The 15,272-nt window shown below is 47.8% G+C and overlaps 1 protein-coding gene across 4 annotated transcripts in view; it reads right to left on the bottom strand.

Moving 5' to 3' along the window:
* TTK (TTK protein kinase) overlaps positions 1 to 15,272 on the bottom strand; it is a 131,653-nt gene that overhangs the window by 28,197 nt on the left and 88,184 nt on the right. For all 4 annotated transcript variants that reach the window (XM_088471699.1, XM_088471716.1, XM_088471706.1 and 1 more), the window contains exon 18: positions 7,319 to 7,399. In XM_088471699.1, coding sequence (XP_088327825.1) covers positions 7,319 to 7,399 — 81 coding nt within the window. The remainder of the gene's footprint in view (positions 1 to 7,318; positions 7,400 to 15,272) is intronic.

The following is a 15,272-nucleotide window of genomic DNA, read 5'->3' as shown; positions in this document are numbered from 1 at the left end:
CCTGTTCCCATGAAAAACCAAGAAAGGGGGTCTACAAGAAAGAGCCCCTAACTCAGAAACACGTCTGGCCGAAGCAATGGCCAGAAGGAAAACAGTCTTAGCTGTTAGCCATTTAAGATCCACTGAGCCCAGTGGTTCAAACGGCGGTCCTTGGAGAGCCCTCAGGACCACAGCCAAATCCCAAGGCGCCACAGGTGGAACAAAGGGCGGCTGAATGCGGAGAACACCCTGCATAAAAGGTGCGCACATCCGGGATTGTAGCAATCCTACGGTGAAACCAGACAGATAGGGCCGAAACCTGTACCTTCAAAGAAGCAAGGCGAAGCCCATGATCTAGTCCCGCTTGCAGGAAGGCGAGAATCCGAGACAGATGAAACTCCCGCGGTGCATAACCTCTCGGTCGACACCACTGGAAGAACGTATGCCACACGCGATGGTATATCCTCGCGGAAGACGGTTTCCGAGCTCGTAACATGGTACGCACCACAGAGCTGGAAAACCCCCGGGACCTCAGCATGGCCGTCTCAACAGCCACGCCGTCAAAGACAGCCGAGTCAGGTCCGGGTGAAGGCAAGGACCCTGAGACAGAAGGTCCGGTCGTAGCGGCAACCGCAGAGGACTGTCCACGGACAGACCCTGAAGGTCTGAGAACCAGTGCCGTCTGGGCCACGCGGGAGCTATCAACAGGAGCGTCCCTCCTTCCTGTTTGAATTTCCGGATTACCCGTGGAAGAAGGGAGACCGGAGGGAACAGGTATGCGAACCGGAACGTCCACCGGACGGACAGAGCATCCACCAGAGACGCCCCTTCGTCTCTTGTGCGAGACCCGTACACCGGCAACTTGTTGTTGTGCCGGGACGCCATGAGGTCGATTTCTGGAAGACTCCACCTGTCCACCAGTCGTTGAAAAACGTCCGGGTGCAGGGACCATTCCCCTGGATGAACGTCCTGGCGACTTAGAAAGTCCGCCTCCCAATTTAGCACTCCCGGGATGAAGACCACTGATATGGCCGGAAGATTGCGCTCCGCCCAAACCAGGATCCGAGAGACCTCTACGAGAGCCGCCCGACTGCGAGTTCCTCCTTGCCTGTTTATGTAGGCCACGGTGGTAGCGTTGTCCGACTGGACCTGCACCGGGCGACCCTGGAGAAACCGCTGTGCCTGCTGGAGAGCATTGAAGACCGCACGGAGTTCCAAGATATTTATTGGAAGCTCCACTTCTGTCGGCGTCCACCTGCCCTGGAACAAGTGTGGACCCGAAACTGCTCCCCAGCCCCGAAGACTGGCGTCCGTTGTCAACAGGACCCAATTTGGAACCCAGAACGGACGTCCCTTGTTGAGGTGGGTCGTCTGTAACCACCACGCAAGGGACAGGCGAACCTCCTGGGTGAGCACAATCGTCTGGGACTTCAGAGACTGAGGCAGCCCGTTCCACTTGGACAGGATCAGGTGCTGCAGAGGTCTGGAGTGAAACTGGGCGCATTCCACCATGTCGAACACCGACACCATGGAGCCCAGTAACCTCATCGCCGAGTGTAAGGACACCCGGCGGCTGTGCAGGCAACTGCGCACCCTTGACTGTAAAGCAGAGATCTTGTCCTCCGTCACGAAGATCCTTTGCTGTCCCGAGTCCAATAAGGCTCCAAGATGCAGAATCCTCCGAGACGGGATTAGAGTGGACTTCTGCCAGTTGATTAGCCAGCCGTGCCGTTGCAGCAGTGCAATGGTCAGGTCCAAGTGGCGTAACAGGAGCTCTGGAGATCCTGCCACCAATAACAGGTCGTCCAAATACGGCAACATGCGGACTCCCTGCAGCCGCAGAGAAGCCGCCATGACCGCCATCACCTTGGTGAAAACACGTGGTGCTGTTGCCAGGCCAAAAGGTACCGCCCGAAACTGGAAGTGGTCGCTGCGGATTGCAAACCTGAGGAACTGTTGATGGCGCAAAAGAATAGGGACATGCAGGTAAGCGTCCTGTATGTCCAATGACACCATGTAGTCCCCAGGTTCCAGCGCCAGAATGATGGACCGTAGGGTCTCCATCCGAAACTTCGGGACCCGCAAAGACTTGTTGAGTGCTTTGAGGTTGAGAATCGGACGATATGACCCATTGGGTTTCTGTACCAAAAATAGATTTGAATAGAAACCCTGGCCCCTCTGGGAGAATGGAACAGGCACTATAACTCCAGCCTGGAGCATAGTGTGCAATACCTTCCGCAGCTCCGTAGCCTTGTTCCGGTCTGATGGTAGACCCGTGGTGAAGAAGCGAGCCGGGGGTCTGTGCCGGAAGGAGAGGGCGTATCCGTGGGAAACCACCTCCAGAACCCAAGTGTCTGTCGTAGTGGTTGACCAACACTGGGCGAACTGTAGCAGGCGGCCTCCCACCCTGGGATCCCCCAAAGGGAGGCCCGGACCGTCAGGCCGCAGGCTTGTCATCTGGCTTGGGGGCCGGACGTCTGGTACTCCATGCCTGCTTCCGGGGCTTGACCGATTTCTTAGGGCCAGCCTGTCGAGGAAACGACTGTGGTTTGGGCCTGCCCTGGGCCCTAGATGACCGAAAGGACGATGGTCCCGAACCAGAAGGAGCAGCGGCCGACGGGAGACAAGCAGATTTGGCTGCCGCCAGCGTGGCCACAATCTTATCCGGACCGAAGAGAACTTCTCCAGTAAACGGCAACGCTTCCAGACCTTTCTTGGAATCTGCGTCCACCTTCCAGGATCGCAGCCACAAGGTGCGACGAGCAGCTACCGCTGCTGAAGAAATTCTAGACACCAGAGAACTAATGTCTAGAGCCACCTCGTTGATGTAGGTGGCCGAATCACGGAAATTGCCAATCAACTCCGCCTGTTCGGCCGGACAGTCGGATTCAAAAGAAGCCTCTAATGAATCTGCCCAGCGCTCCATCGCTCTGGCAACCCAGCAAATGGCCATAGCCGGCCGTGTTGCCCCCCCTGCAAGGGAATAAGCGGACTTCAGGCAGATTTCTACCTTGCGGTCCGTAGCATCCTTAAGGGAGGACATGGATGGCATCGGCAATGTGGCACTACGGACAAGACGGGTCACGTGAGAATCCACCTGTGGAGGGGATTCCCACTTAGCAAAATAATTATCCGCGAACGGATAAGCCACCGCCAGGCGTTTCTGCGGCTGGTATCTTTTGCCAGGTTGTTTCCACGCCTCCTCTAAATGGTCCACCAACTGACCCGAAAGAGGAAAGACTGTGGCATCGCCCTTCACATCTTTGAAAAAGGCATACTTAGATTTAGCCGCTGGGGGAACTTCGTCCTCAATCACCAAGGCTGTGCGGACCGCCCGAATAAGTCCAGGAATATATACTTTGGACTTAGCATCAGCGTCCCTAGTATGGAGAGGTTCCTGATCGTAAGGATCCAGAATCTCCCCATCATCAGACGTCCCTTCGTCATCCTCATAAGGAGCGGACAGAGACGCCACCGGCCTTTTATGAGGCCGCATCACAGACTCCCCTTGCAACACATCCGACAAGTGCTGTACAGAACTCGTCAGGGAGTTAACCCACGCTGCCTCCTGAGAACCCGGGAGCGGGGAAATAGGGAGACTGTGGGGTACCACCAATTGTCGTGGGAACCCTTGCATGGGTGACGACACCACAGACTGCTGGGACAAACCCATCGGAGTAAACGCGGGCTGCGGAGCTAACTGGCCCACTAAAGCTGTTAACGCCTGAGCGAAACAAGCCCAGGGCGGCTCCTGTACCGGTGCTGTAACCGTAATAGGCCGCGCCATGGACAAACACTGCCGGCAAAGGCCCTCCGCGCTACCCTCCCCCTCCGCTAACAGTACTTTGCACGTGGTACACTGTAGCCGGAGGGGAAAATCACTTTCAGACATGATGGCACCACGTATGTGACCTCTCTCACCAATTAAGTATTAAATAGGCGAGAGACCACCCTGCAGCACCGCACCGCAAGGGCTTTAGCAGAAAGAACAGGGACAGTAATAAAGCTGACAGTTTAGAGAAGAAAAGTTACAGGCAGCGCTAGCACAGTCACATACAATGCAGAGAAATAACAATTCCTGCACTAACAGCGCTGATCACTCAACTACACAGACACAGGGCCTGGTAGGACACAGCGCTGCATACACAGACCTGAGCCACAGCGGAGGAGAGGTATGCGGGGGGACCCAGACCACGATGCTTCCGTCCAGCGCTTCCAGCAGTGTTCACCATGCGTTCTGGAGAAGATGGCCGCCGAGGAGCAGAGAGGAGGCTGGCCTGGGGGAGGAGCGCTGCCACAGGACCAGTCGGCAGCATGCAGAGAGGGCTGTGTGCAGCGGGGGAGGCGCCGGCTGTGAGACAGGGAAGGTGCGCTCCCCTGGCATGCATTTAACCCCTGGGACGCCGCAGCGCTACCGCTCTGCTGCGGTCCGCTGTCCCAGGGGGTAGTGGAAAGCGCAGGTTGGTCGCCTGGCTCCACGCTGCAGCCAGTCCCCAGGGAGCCCCCTGCCTGGGGACTTAGGACCATGTGACCAGCGGGGACCCACCGCGGGACCCCGCTGCTTACCTCTGTCCCCCTTGGATCCGGCCATGGTCCGGAACATCTGGGGTCACCGCTAGCTGTGACCCCAGATGCTCACCAGCATCCCCGGATCGGTACCGGCGTTCTGGTACCGGCGGGGGTGTAGGAAAGACAGCATGGACGTCAGGACTGACTGTCCATGCTGTACATCCAGATGTGCAGCCACAGCTGCACTGAAGAAAGCTTCAGGGGCTCTTCTAGCCCCCACTCCGACAGGTGCACCCGACGCCGGCCGGGCACCAAACTAAACTGGGGTGCCTTGGCTCGGGGGCGGGGTGTGGGGGGGGGGGCCCTAGTGCATCCTGGGAGGCTGAAGGGCTTGACTCTATGGTGCCCAGCGACTGACGTCACACCTATACCCCCCCCCCCAAGGTATCCTGTGGATACCCTATGGACCCTGAAGTAGAAATTATATTTTCTTTATCGGACGTAATCCATAAGAGGAACAGACCTATGGAAAAAAACAAACCTCAAGTGGAGCACCCTGAGTTAACCTCAGTGGAGTCCATGTACTTAATAGCCAGGCAGCAAAGCAGGAGCGGTTTCGTGCATGGCTGACTGGGAAGCGTTGCTTAAAGAAACCAATTGCACTTCTCAAAGTGTGCGCCTTGGCTCCCAGAGGTGCCGCGGGTGGATGGTTTGACAGCTCAGCTAGTAAGCTGATCGAGCCGTGCGCTGCCTCTCTAAGAAGCCCGCGGGCCATTTATACATATACCCGGCCCCATGCTAAGCTGCTGCTGGTTCTCAGTCTCAGAGCCAAGCGGCCCCGCCCCTCCGACACTTCTCCTGCAGGCTGCACCTCACAGCGGGTCTCCTTGCCTCTGCTTAGGTTAGTGATATTCTGCGACAGATGGTGCCTGACGTTTTGAGATAGTGTCGTTTTTTTTATAAAAATGTAATGTATATGTAATTTAATATTTATTTTACCCATACTTTATAATTGTGTCTAAATGTTAAATAATTTGTATATTTAGCACTGGGGTGGGTGTATTGCAGACCATGGTAAATGTATTATTACATGGTTATAGATGTTTTAAATAGAGAAAGTGCACAAGCCTTACATACTTTTTTCTTTTGCACTTTATTTTCAGTTTAATTATCTATAATTATGTAATATAACTACCATGGTCCTCAATACAACCTTCCACCCCACACCAGTGCTAAATATAGTCAGTAACAGTGTCTAGTTGTAAGAAGAGGTGGTAAGTGCCAAATGCGCTGTAAGTGATATTTGACACTTAAACCAACATCAGTATGTATGAAAGCAGATAATGTAGAGAAAAAAAATAACTTCTCTCTACGTTATCTGCGAACATCTAATGATTTTGAAAAATCGCCATACATTGGCCTAGGGGTTCAGCGAAAAACCAATGAGACACTAAGGGTGCCGTGAAGTGAAAAAGTTTGGGAACCACTGCTTTAAAGTGTAATGCATACGGACAGCACATTAACTGATCTCTAAGCCCCTACTACCCACTTTTCATTCTACATAATATAAATCAATGAATCTTGTTGGTTAATAAACAGAGAAACTGAGAAGTATAACCATATGATACATGAGGCTTTCTTAACCACTTAACTGAATTTTTTTTTTTTATTTAATAACGCTCAGAAATGGTCAGTTTTTTTTATGATTGAATTAGGTGAACAAACTTATCCAAAATGATTAAAAAATAAATATTAATATTTGTAAAAAAATAAGATTTTTTTTCAAACATCAGACCATCACAAATTCCCTTTTCACAGCGGCTTCAGGTACTCTTTAGGGGTTAGACTTTACACTGTAGGTTTAGGCATAAGCGGCTCCCCAGATGTTATAAAACTACACATCCCAGCATGCTCTGCCACAGTTTTGCCATTTGGCCATGCTAAACATGTTGCAATGCATGCTGGTATTTGTAGTTCAACAACAGCTGGAGGGCTGTTTATTGCCCATCCCTGCTTTAGGGGGTGAAGGTTAATTAACTTTTTCCCAGCAGTTGCTAATCTCTCCAGCCACTGGGTGGGGGGGTCCTGCTGTGCTGACCGGTCTGGTGTAGTCGTAAAATTGCGGCCATGCCAGGCAAATGGTTAACTATCTGCTGAGCTATCCATCACTAATTAGTTTCAGGACCCAGCGAGTTGAATTGTCATTACTCTTGAGCTCAATACATAAGTAATAAAGGCCTAGTATGGGATAGTTTAATCCAATATACCAGAGGTTCTCAAACTCTGTCCTCAGGACCCCACACAGGTCACGTTTTACAGGTCACCCAGCAGGTGCACAGGTGTATTCATTACTCACTGACACATTTTAAAACATCCAGAGGTAGAGATAATTATTTCACTTGTGATTCTGTGTGGAGACCTGGAAATCATGCACTGTTTGGGGTCCTGAGGACCGAATTTGAGAACCTGTGCACTATACCAAGCAATGGCATAGGCCTGTCAGAAATGCTATGATTTCATGTGATAATACCATAGCACTCCCATTGTGTAGAATAGCCTGAAGATCATTTGTAAAGGTTATGGTGTTAAGAATCAAATAAGTGTTTTTGTTCCAATTGGTACAAATGATGGCGGTCATTCACCAAGTTATAGGTATATGAAAACGAGGCCCAGGCCTAAAGAGGAAGGGTTGAAATAATGAGGCTAGAATTAAGCCTTTAACTGTTGTTCTTGTATTTATGAACAGCCAAAACAATGTATTAAAAGTAATAGGCGATTAGAAATTTGCATAAACAAATCTTTAGTGTCTGTACAGAAAAAATATGTTTACCTTTGATCTAGGCCTCCCATTTTCTCCAAGAGAAGTTGTATCTTTTATGGCTTCAGGTGGCATATAATTAATTGTACCCACCTAAAACAAATTATGTTTAGACAAAGCATTGCAATATGTGCTAAGAACAAACAAAAAAATAGAAATGAAAAAAAAAAAAAAACATCTAACACCAACTAAACAAGTCAACTTATCTGAAGATTTCAACAATTAGTAATAATGGCAGCCCATACTAAGTTAGGAAGAGACAGGTATGCACCCCGCCTTCCCACAGATTTAACTACAAGCAGTCTCAGAAAAATGTACATCATCTCCAACTACATTGTGGAGACCTGGGTTGCCATGGACTAAAACTTGTCACGGGTTGATCCCTGGTATGTCGTGCACAATGACAGTGGGGAGACAAAAAAGAAAAAAAAAAGCCAAGAGTCCTGCAGAACGTGTTCCGACCAAACAGCAGAGCAAGGGGAGTAGAGTTTGATTCCCACTCTTGCCCCTGATCCCATCAATTTGGCGTCACGTATGTGGATATCACTCTTCAAAAGTTGTGGGACCACTGCCATGGAGTACTCTGAAAAAAGTAATTATCGGGTACATAATTGGTTGTTTTCTCCTTCAGTACTTCATGGCAGTCATTACAATGGGATGTGCACATGCAATGCAATGGAGGGCCATAAAGAAACATGTTCCACAAATAAACATTTAAGTGGATGTGTGGAAAACTATGTCTCCAAAACTGAACAGACCCGAGGATAAACTAATCAAGTGATAACAATAAGCACCGCATATATGTCCATCCTGCTGCCTTGCAAAGTTCGGCCATCAAGACCTGAGAGTCTTATGTGCCCATTAAGTTGCCACCGCTCCGGTAGAGTGGGCTTTTATTATTTGGTGCTGATGTATACATCTATATATATGAAGAAGCTTGTTGGCAAATCTCTTCCACAGCTCACAAGGTAAAGTTGCCAGATTTTACATTTAATTATTTAGTATCGAAAAAGTAAGCTATTAGACCACATAGCGACAACACGACAAATCTTATATATAAAATTCATTGGCTTGTCTGTCCTGCTATGCAATCGTTCACCACTGCTCTGATTGGTACAAAACTCATGTGAGGTGGTTCAATTGGGACCTGGACAAGTTTTTTTTTTTGGGGGGGGGGGGGTCAATTGGTCTGGGATCCCTAATGGAGTGGTTGGGGTCCTGGTCAGACCACATGGTGGATGTTGACATTCTAAGCATGTCAACGTGAGAACTGTTCACCCAACGTACTACACTCGATAAATACATAGTAATCACTATTATAACCAGTTAATGCAGTCTCTTCTATTTTGCGATCCACAAGTTGTGTGTAAAAGTATAGTAAAATAATCTCCTTTGTAATATGAAATGTAATGAACAAATTGCATTGATTCTTAGAACTAGTTTATCCTTGCAAATATTTTGGAGTTTCTTGCACCATAGTAACTAACTTGCCGTATCTTCTGGCAGAAGTAATTGTCCCCGGAAAAATTACCTTCCGCATCATCCAACTCAAGGTTAATTCCTAAATTGTTTTTATGGTGCATCTCTCAGAGCACTAAGCTGAGGTCCCATGAGGCGCAAAAGAAACTGATGGGTGAAATTGTGAAAAAACGAAGAATCAGTAAATCAGAAGCCAATATAATCTATAAAAAACAAACACAATACAGATACTTGCACATTGAATGAGGACAAGGCTTGTACTTTCCGAAGTTCATCTTGTAAAAATGTGGCAAAGGCAGCTTTAGCAGGTTTCTTTTTAGTTTGATTCCATGCAATAAATGTCTGCATGGTTTATGGCCATTGATATTGCTTCATCTCTGAGCAGTTCCGCCTAAATCTCTATGCAATCAAAGTTAGATGTTAAACCTGAAAGACTGTACCCTGAAGTGATAGATGTGGATGAGGATGTAGAAGCCAGGAGAATCTCCCAACCACTGGAAACCAGAAATGTCATAATTGAAGAATCATCACTTATTTTTTGATCCAGACAACAAATAATTGGAGGGGAGAAAGTCTACTTGAAACTGTGTAGAGTGAACAATCTTACTACATTGGAATTCTGGTTGTTGCCACAATGCCCATTGAGGAAGATCAATCTTTGATGTAGAGAATTCCCCTGGAATAACGTGCCTGTGGTTTAGGTTATCTGCCACTGTATTCTATTTGCCTGTGATATGACAGTCTGAAAAAGACTGTAGGTTTCTCTCCGCAAAAGGTATTATTTTTGCAACTTCCAACTTTACAGGCCTGTCTCTGGTGTCTCCTAGATAACGAATTAATGCAACAATTGTCAGAATATTCTGAGATGCTTTCATAGGAACTGTGAAAATGTTGAACTGCTTCACATGCAGCTTTTAGTTCTAGTACATTTATGTGGAACTTTTCTTTTCGTGGCCAAGTTCTTTGTGCAATCTTTGTGAGGAGAGTAGCTTGAATGCCTTACCCATTCTAAATCTAAGGAAGCCAGATTCTCATCCCACAGAGCTGTTCTGCCTGAAGACTTTGCATAGGTCAACATGCTCAGGAGAATACTCCCAACTATAGTGGATGAAAACATTCCCATCAATTAAAGTAGTCTCCCTAAGTCCTCCACTGCTGAATTTCTACTTGATATGCCAAATACAACAATCTTGAAAAACCTCTCTTCTGACAGTTATCTTGTTCTATATGGTATTTATTTGTACCCCAGGAAATTGTATTTGTGGTGAGGAAATTAGTTTACTTTGTCTGGTCCATAATACAGCAATGTTTCTGCAAAAACCTGTATTGTGTTAGTATTTAAGTAATTATTTAGAACCAGGATTTCATAGTGGCCATATCTTGAACCACTGTTTTCTTATCTCCACCACTAATGTCACAAGTACTTTGTAAATGTTATTGACCAATAAATTGCGAGAGCTGTACCATAATCCAGGAAGAGAGAAACTTCCTGTGCCAAAATGCAACTATAACCTGAAAATAAGCATTTTGTGGAATGCATTTGAGAAAGTAGTCTTTGCCCATAGCCTAGAGAATACGTAACATTCACTAATATGAATTGACATGGTCTGCCAATGAAAAATTTGATGAGTCTTGAGACCAGAATAATGTGAAATGATCCTAAAGTTTTTATTGACCTGGAATAGTCTGGAATAAGACATCGTGCCATTCTGATCTGATGGAACTCAAGCAACTGCTACTGCTTTGGTTTAGCCTTGTAAGCTGTTCTTCCACAAGGCATTTAAGCTCTGCTGTGTCTGGTGGAGTAAGGGGTTTTACAAAGACATTTTCTTTTGGTTACTGATTAAATTCTCTTATGTTGTTTAAAACCCACAGGACTCTGCTAGTATGTGTCCATATGACTGCATAATGCACAATTCTGCCCCTTGCTGGTGTAAGAGGACAAGTGTCATTGTGGAGTCTTCATGCTGCCTTTCATTCATGAAGCCTCAAAAAGGCTGTCGAAAAGTAAAAAGAACATTCTACCTATTGTATTGCTTTCCGCTATTATAGCTCATTGATTCTTTGAATAGTTGATGTGATTGAGACAGCTAAACAAATGTTTGCTCCTGTGGCAGTCTGTTATATTTTTCGCCAGAGAATCTCATATTAATAGAATCCAGTTTTGTTCAAAATAAGTGGTTTCCTTCAGAAGGGAGATTAGCTAAACTATTCTTTGTTTGGGCATGAATTGCCAAAGGGTGTAAACAGAGAGCTCTTCTGCCCTCTACTGTACATAGACTGCGCTGATGAAGTAATGTCATCTAAAAATAAAAAAAGCTTTGCAAAGAAATTCAATTATTATTATATGTAATTCTTCTTAACAGCATTACCTATTGCCAAGTCCCGGTGTCTAAGTAGTGTGCGTCTCCCCAACAAGTAATAGCAACTGAAAAATAGCAGATATCAATGTGGTTCCTCATGAAATCTGAAGTTCTCTGAAAACACTCTCCATCCTCCTATCCTTGAGATCTCTAAGCGGACTCCACCAACTGCTAGTAGTGTAACACTAGTTCTGCTAGACATGCTAGCTGTAAGTTGCATCTATCTTAGGAACCTTGCTCCACTTGAACACAATCATCAAACCCTGCATGTATAGCATATAAGCCTAGTGTGATATGGAACGGCACCCGGCATGTGCGCTCCATGAGCTCTTGCACAACCTAGACAAGAGAACCGCACATGTGCGAACATGTCGGGAGGAGCAGATCACGCTTCACTGCTATAGCTGGTTACGTTATTCTCAGAGGATGAAGGCACCGCTGGGGCAAACTCTGGGTAACATCTGTGGCATTTTTCAAGCTGTGTTCTCCAAAATGTATGAAGAAACAGACCGTGAAATCCAAACACATTGCTGCTGCTGCTCCATACGTGTGACATCTCTGCCATGGTGATTTGACTCCAGGTATTTCGAGACTGCAGCACTGTCTGCTTGTGATGTCCAAGTCCATGGAAGCCTCTGTAATCAGCTGACAGCCTCCCTGTTGTGCAATCTCTGGAACTACTGCTAGCTGCCAGTTACAGCTATGCTTGAACTCAAGACACCCAGGATCATCGCAGGTCAGCACAATTCTCTGAACTGCAAACCAATTCAGGTGACAAGCTATATATTGAGGTGATCCAGAGGTACGTATGAAACTAGACATTCTGATGGTATGTAACAGCTGCTGATGAGATGCTGATCAGCTGAGGATGTCTCTTAGTGTGGCTGGAATGAGATCTGGATATATTTTCCTTAATAACTGAATTAGGACAAGGACAGAGAACATAATATAATAGATAGATATATATCTAATTGAACATGATTTTCTTTAAAAAAAAATGTTTGGAGCACAATATTCCATAAAAATATCAATTTTTATGGCATACTATAGTGTACCTTTGGCCATCGATGATACAGACATCGATTGCCGATGGTTTAAAGCCTTACACAAAACCATCGATGGTAATGTCACAGTGGGGCAAGGGCAGTGCTGGATCCCCCCGGCGGCTGCTCCTCTCTGCAGCTGCCGGGTGTAGTGCAGGGTGGGGGCATGGGCAGCGCTGTATGTCCCGGCGGCTGCTCCTCCCTGCAGCTGCTGAAGTGTAGTGTACAGAAAGGTAGGCAGTGCTGTATGTCCTGGCAGCTGCTCCAAGCAGCCGCAGGGTTGGGGCCAGATTTCCCCAGCGGCTGCTCCCTATCAGGTGTAGTGTAATAGTGGGGCAGAACACGCTGGTACTCCCAGCGGCTGCTCTCTCTGCAACCACTAGAAAAAATGGATAGTGGGGCCGACCAGGGCTGGATTTCTGGCAGCTGCTCCTCTCTGCAGCCAACGAGAGAAGTGGATAGTGAGGCCAGCCAGCGATGGATCTCCCCTGCGGCTGCAGAGCCTCCAGGAGGGGGTGTGCTAATTGGCACACACAATAACAGGATGCATGGGGTTCCTATGAGATGGGCGGCTGCTGGAAAGTTATATTCAAGGAGCCCCCAAGAGGACGTTTGAGACAGCGCATCCTGGTGTGGTTGCATCTGATGCGACCATGCCAGTCAAGTGGTTAAGAGAGTTTATTCACTATACACTTACACTGGACTTTTTCACAGACTGTCTGATACGGTACCGTATGATGCTAGCAAGTAAATACCCTGAGAGACTTTCTTCTTATGTAATACATGCAAAACTCAGTTTCTTTTAAATGAACAGGTATTTATTGTGAGCACCGTGGCTAGAAAAGATACAATTTAAACAATAAACTCCACCATGGACGGTCCTCTGGATCCTGGTGTAATCGACAGGCCACGCTGCAGACAGCAATTCAGAATACCGGATGATGTCACACGTTCACGTCAGTAAGCCATGCCCAACAATTTTTCGTCACTTGATGACTTCGTCCTTCCCCTGACGAATCACAGTTTCTAGTAGCACACCACTGGAAATATGTATGCCACACTCGGTGATAAATCCTGGCAGGATTTACGCGCTCTGAGCATGGTCTGGACCACAGAGCTGAAAAAGTCTTTAGACCTTAGGAGGGATGTCTCTAGAGCCAAGCCTTTAAAGACAGACGGGCCAGGTCCGGATGTAGACAGGGACCCCGAGACAACAGGTCTGGTCGTAGAGGAAGTTGGAGAGAAATGTCTATGGAGAGACTTTGAAGATCAGAGTACCAATGGCGTCTGGGCCAAGCTGGAGGTACCAACAGGACCGTGCCCCCTTCCTGCTTGAACTTGAGGCAGAAGGGAGACCAGAGGAAAGGAGGTATGCCAAATGGAAGGACCACTTCACAGATAATGCGTCCAGGATGCGTCGGGGTCCCTTGACCTGGCCCCATACACTGGAAGCTTATGGTTGTGTCGTGAGGCCTTGCGGTCCATGCCAGGTAGACCCCCATTTGTCCACCAGGAGCTGAAAAACTTGTGGATTTAGAGACCACTCCCCTGCATTCACGTCGTGATGGCTGAGGAAACAGAGATATGGTAAGAACTTACCTTTATTAACTCTCTTTCTACGAAGTTCAGAGGGAGACCTTGGGGTATAGGTGATGCAGAGTCATCCAGGTACCTTACACAGAAAATTTTTCTGCCAGGATGCACTTGGGTCTCTCTCTATACCCCGCCCCGGGCCAGAGGCACCTCAGTTTCATAGCAAGCCAAAGGCCGGAGGAGGATAAAAGAGAAGAAAGTCTGGAACACACAATCACATTCTCACACAGGAGACGGAAAACAGGTGACCAGAGCAAAGCCCATCTGAAGCACAGGAGTGTCAGGGTGGGTGCCCTGTGGACCCTATGGATTTTGTAGAACACAGGTTCTCAAACTCTGTCCTCAGGACCCCAAACAGTGCACGTTTTCCAGGTCTCCTCACAGAATCACAGGTGAAATAATTAGCTCCACATGTGGATCTTTTAAAATGTGTCAGAGTAATGAGTACACCTGTGCACCTGCTAGGTTACCTGCAAAACATGACCTGTGTGGGGTCCTGAGGACAGAGTTTGAGAAAGAAATAAAGGTAAGTTCTTACCATCTAATTTTCTACTTCAGGGTCCATAGGCTCCACAGGGAGACCTCGGGGATGATCCATAGCAGTACCTTCAAGGGTGGGGATGTTCCTGCGCAGAGAGGAGAATCCGCCGCCCGCAGGAAGCATCCTGAGAGGCAAAGTTATCAAAACCATAATACCTCAAAAAAAACTGGACAGAAGACCACGTGGCTGCCTTACAAAGCTGAACAGCCGAGGCGCCAAGGCAAGCTGCCCACAAAGGACCCACAGACCGAGTAGAATGAGCAGTAACAGAGGGCGGCACTGGAGGGCCCTCATGAGTGTAAGCCTCAGACATCGTCATGCAAAGCCATCTAGCCAAAGTTTGTTTATTGGCTGGCCAACCCTTCTTGTGGAAACCATAAAGGACAAACAAGGAGTCTGACTTCCGAAGGGAACTGGCACGGTCCACATAAATCCTGAGGACACGCACCACATCCAAAGAGGCCTCACCTGCTGAGAGGTCAGGGGAATTAAAGGCCGGCACAATAATTTCCTCAGTAATGTGGAAACTAGAGACCACCTTAGGAAGGAAACCAGGGTGAGTCCGAAGCACTACCCTGTCCTGGTGATAAACCAGAAATGGGGAACGACAAGAGAGCCCCCAAATCTGACAGATGCAATAGTCAGAAGAAAAACTGTCAGCAGTAAGCCATTTGAAATCCATCAAGTCCAGGGGTTCAAATAGAGGGCCCTAAGGACCACAGCCAAATCCCAAGGCGCCACAGGAGGGACAAAGGGAGGCTGAAGGCTAAGGACCCCATGTAGGAAAGTGCGAACATCCGGAAGAGGAGCGATCCTTGGCTGGAACCACACTGAAAAGGGCAGACACATGCACCTTCAGCAAAGCAAGGCAGAGACCAAGGTCCAAACCCGCCTGCAGGATAGCAAAAACTGGATATCCAAAATACCTGGGGCTCGTACCCTCTGGG

The sequence above is a fragment of the Taudactylus pleione genome, unplaced genomic scaffold (assembly GCF_031769625.1).
Source record: "Taudactylus pleione unplaced genomic scaffold, aTauple2 ptg000015l, whole genome shotgun sequence".
Lineage (NCBI taxonomy): Eukaryota > Metazoa > Chordata > Amphibia > Anura > Myobatrachidae > Taudactylus > Taudactylus pleione.
The sequence above is the reverse complement of the archived record's forward strand: the minus strand, read 5'-3'. Positions and strand labels throughout refer to the sequence as shown.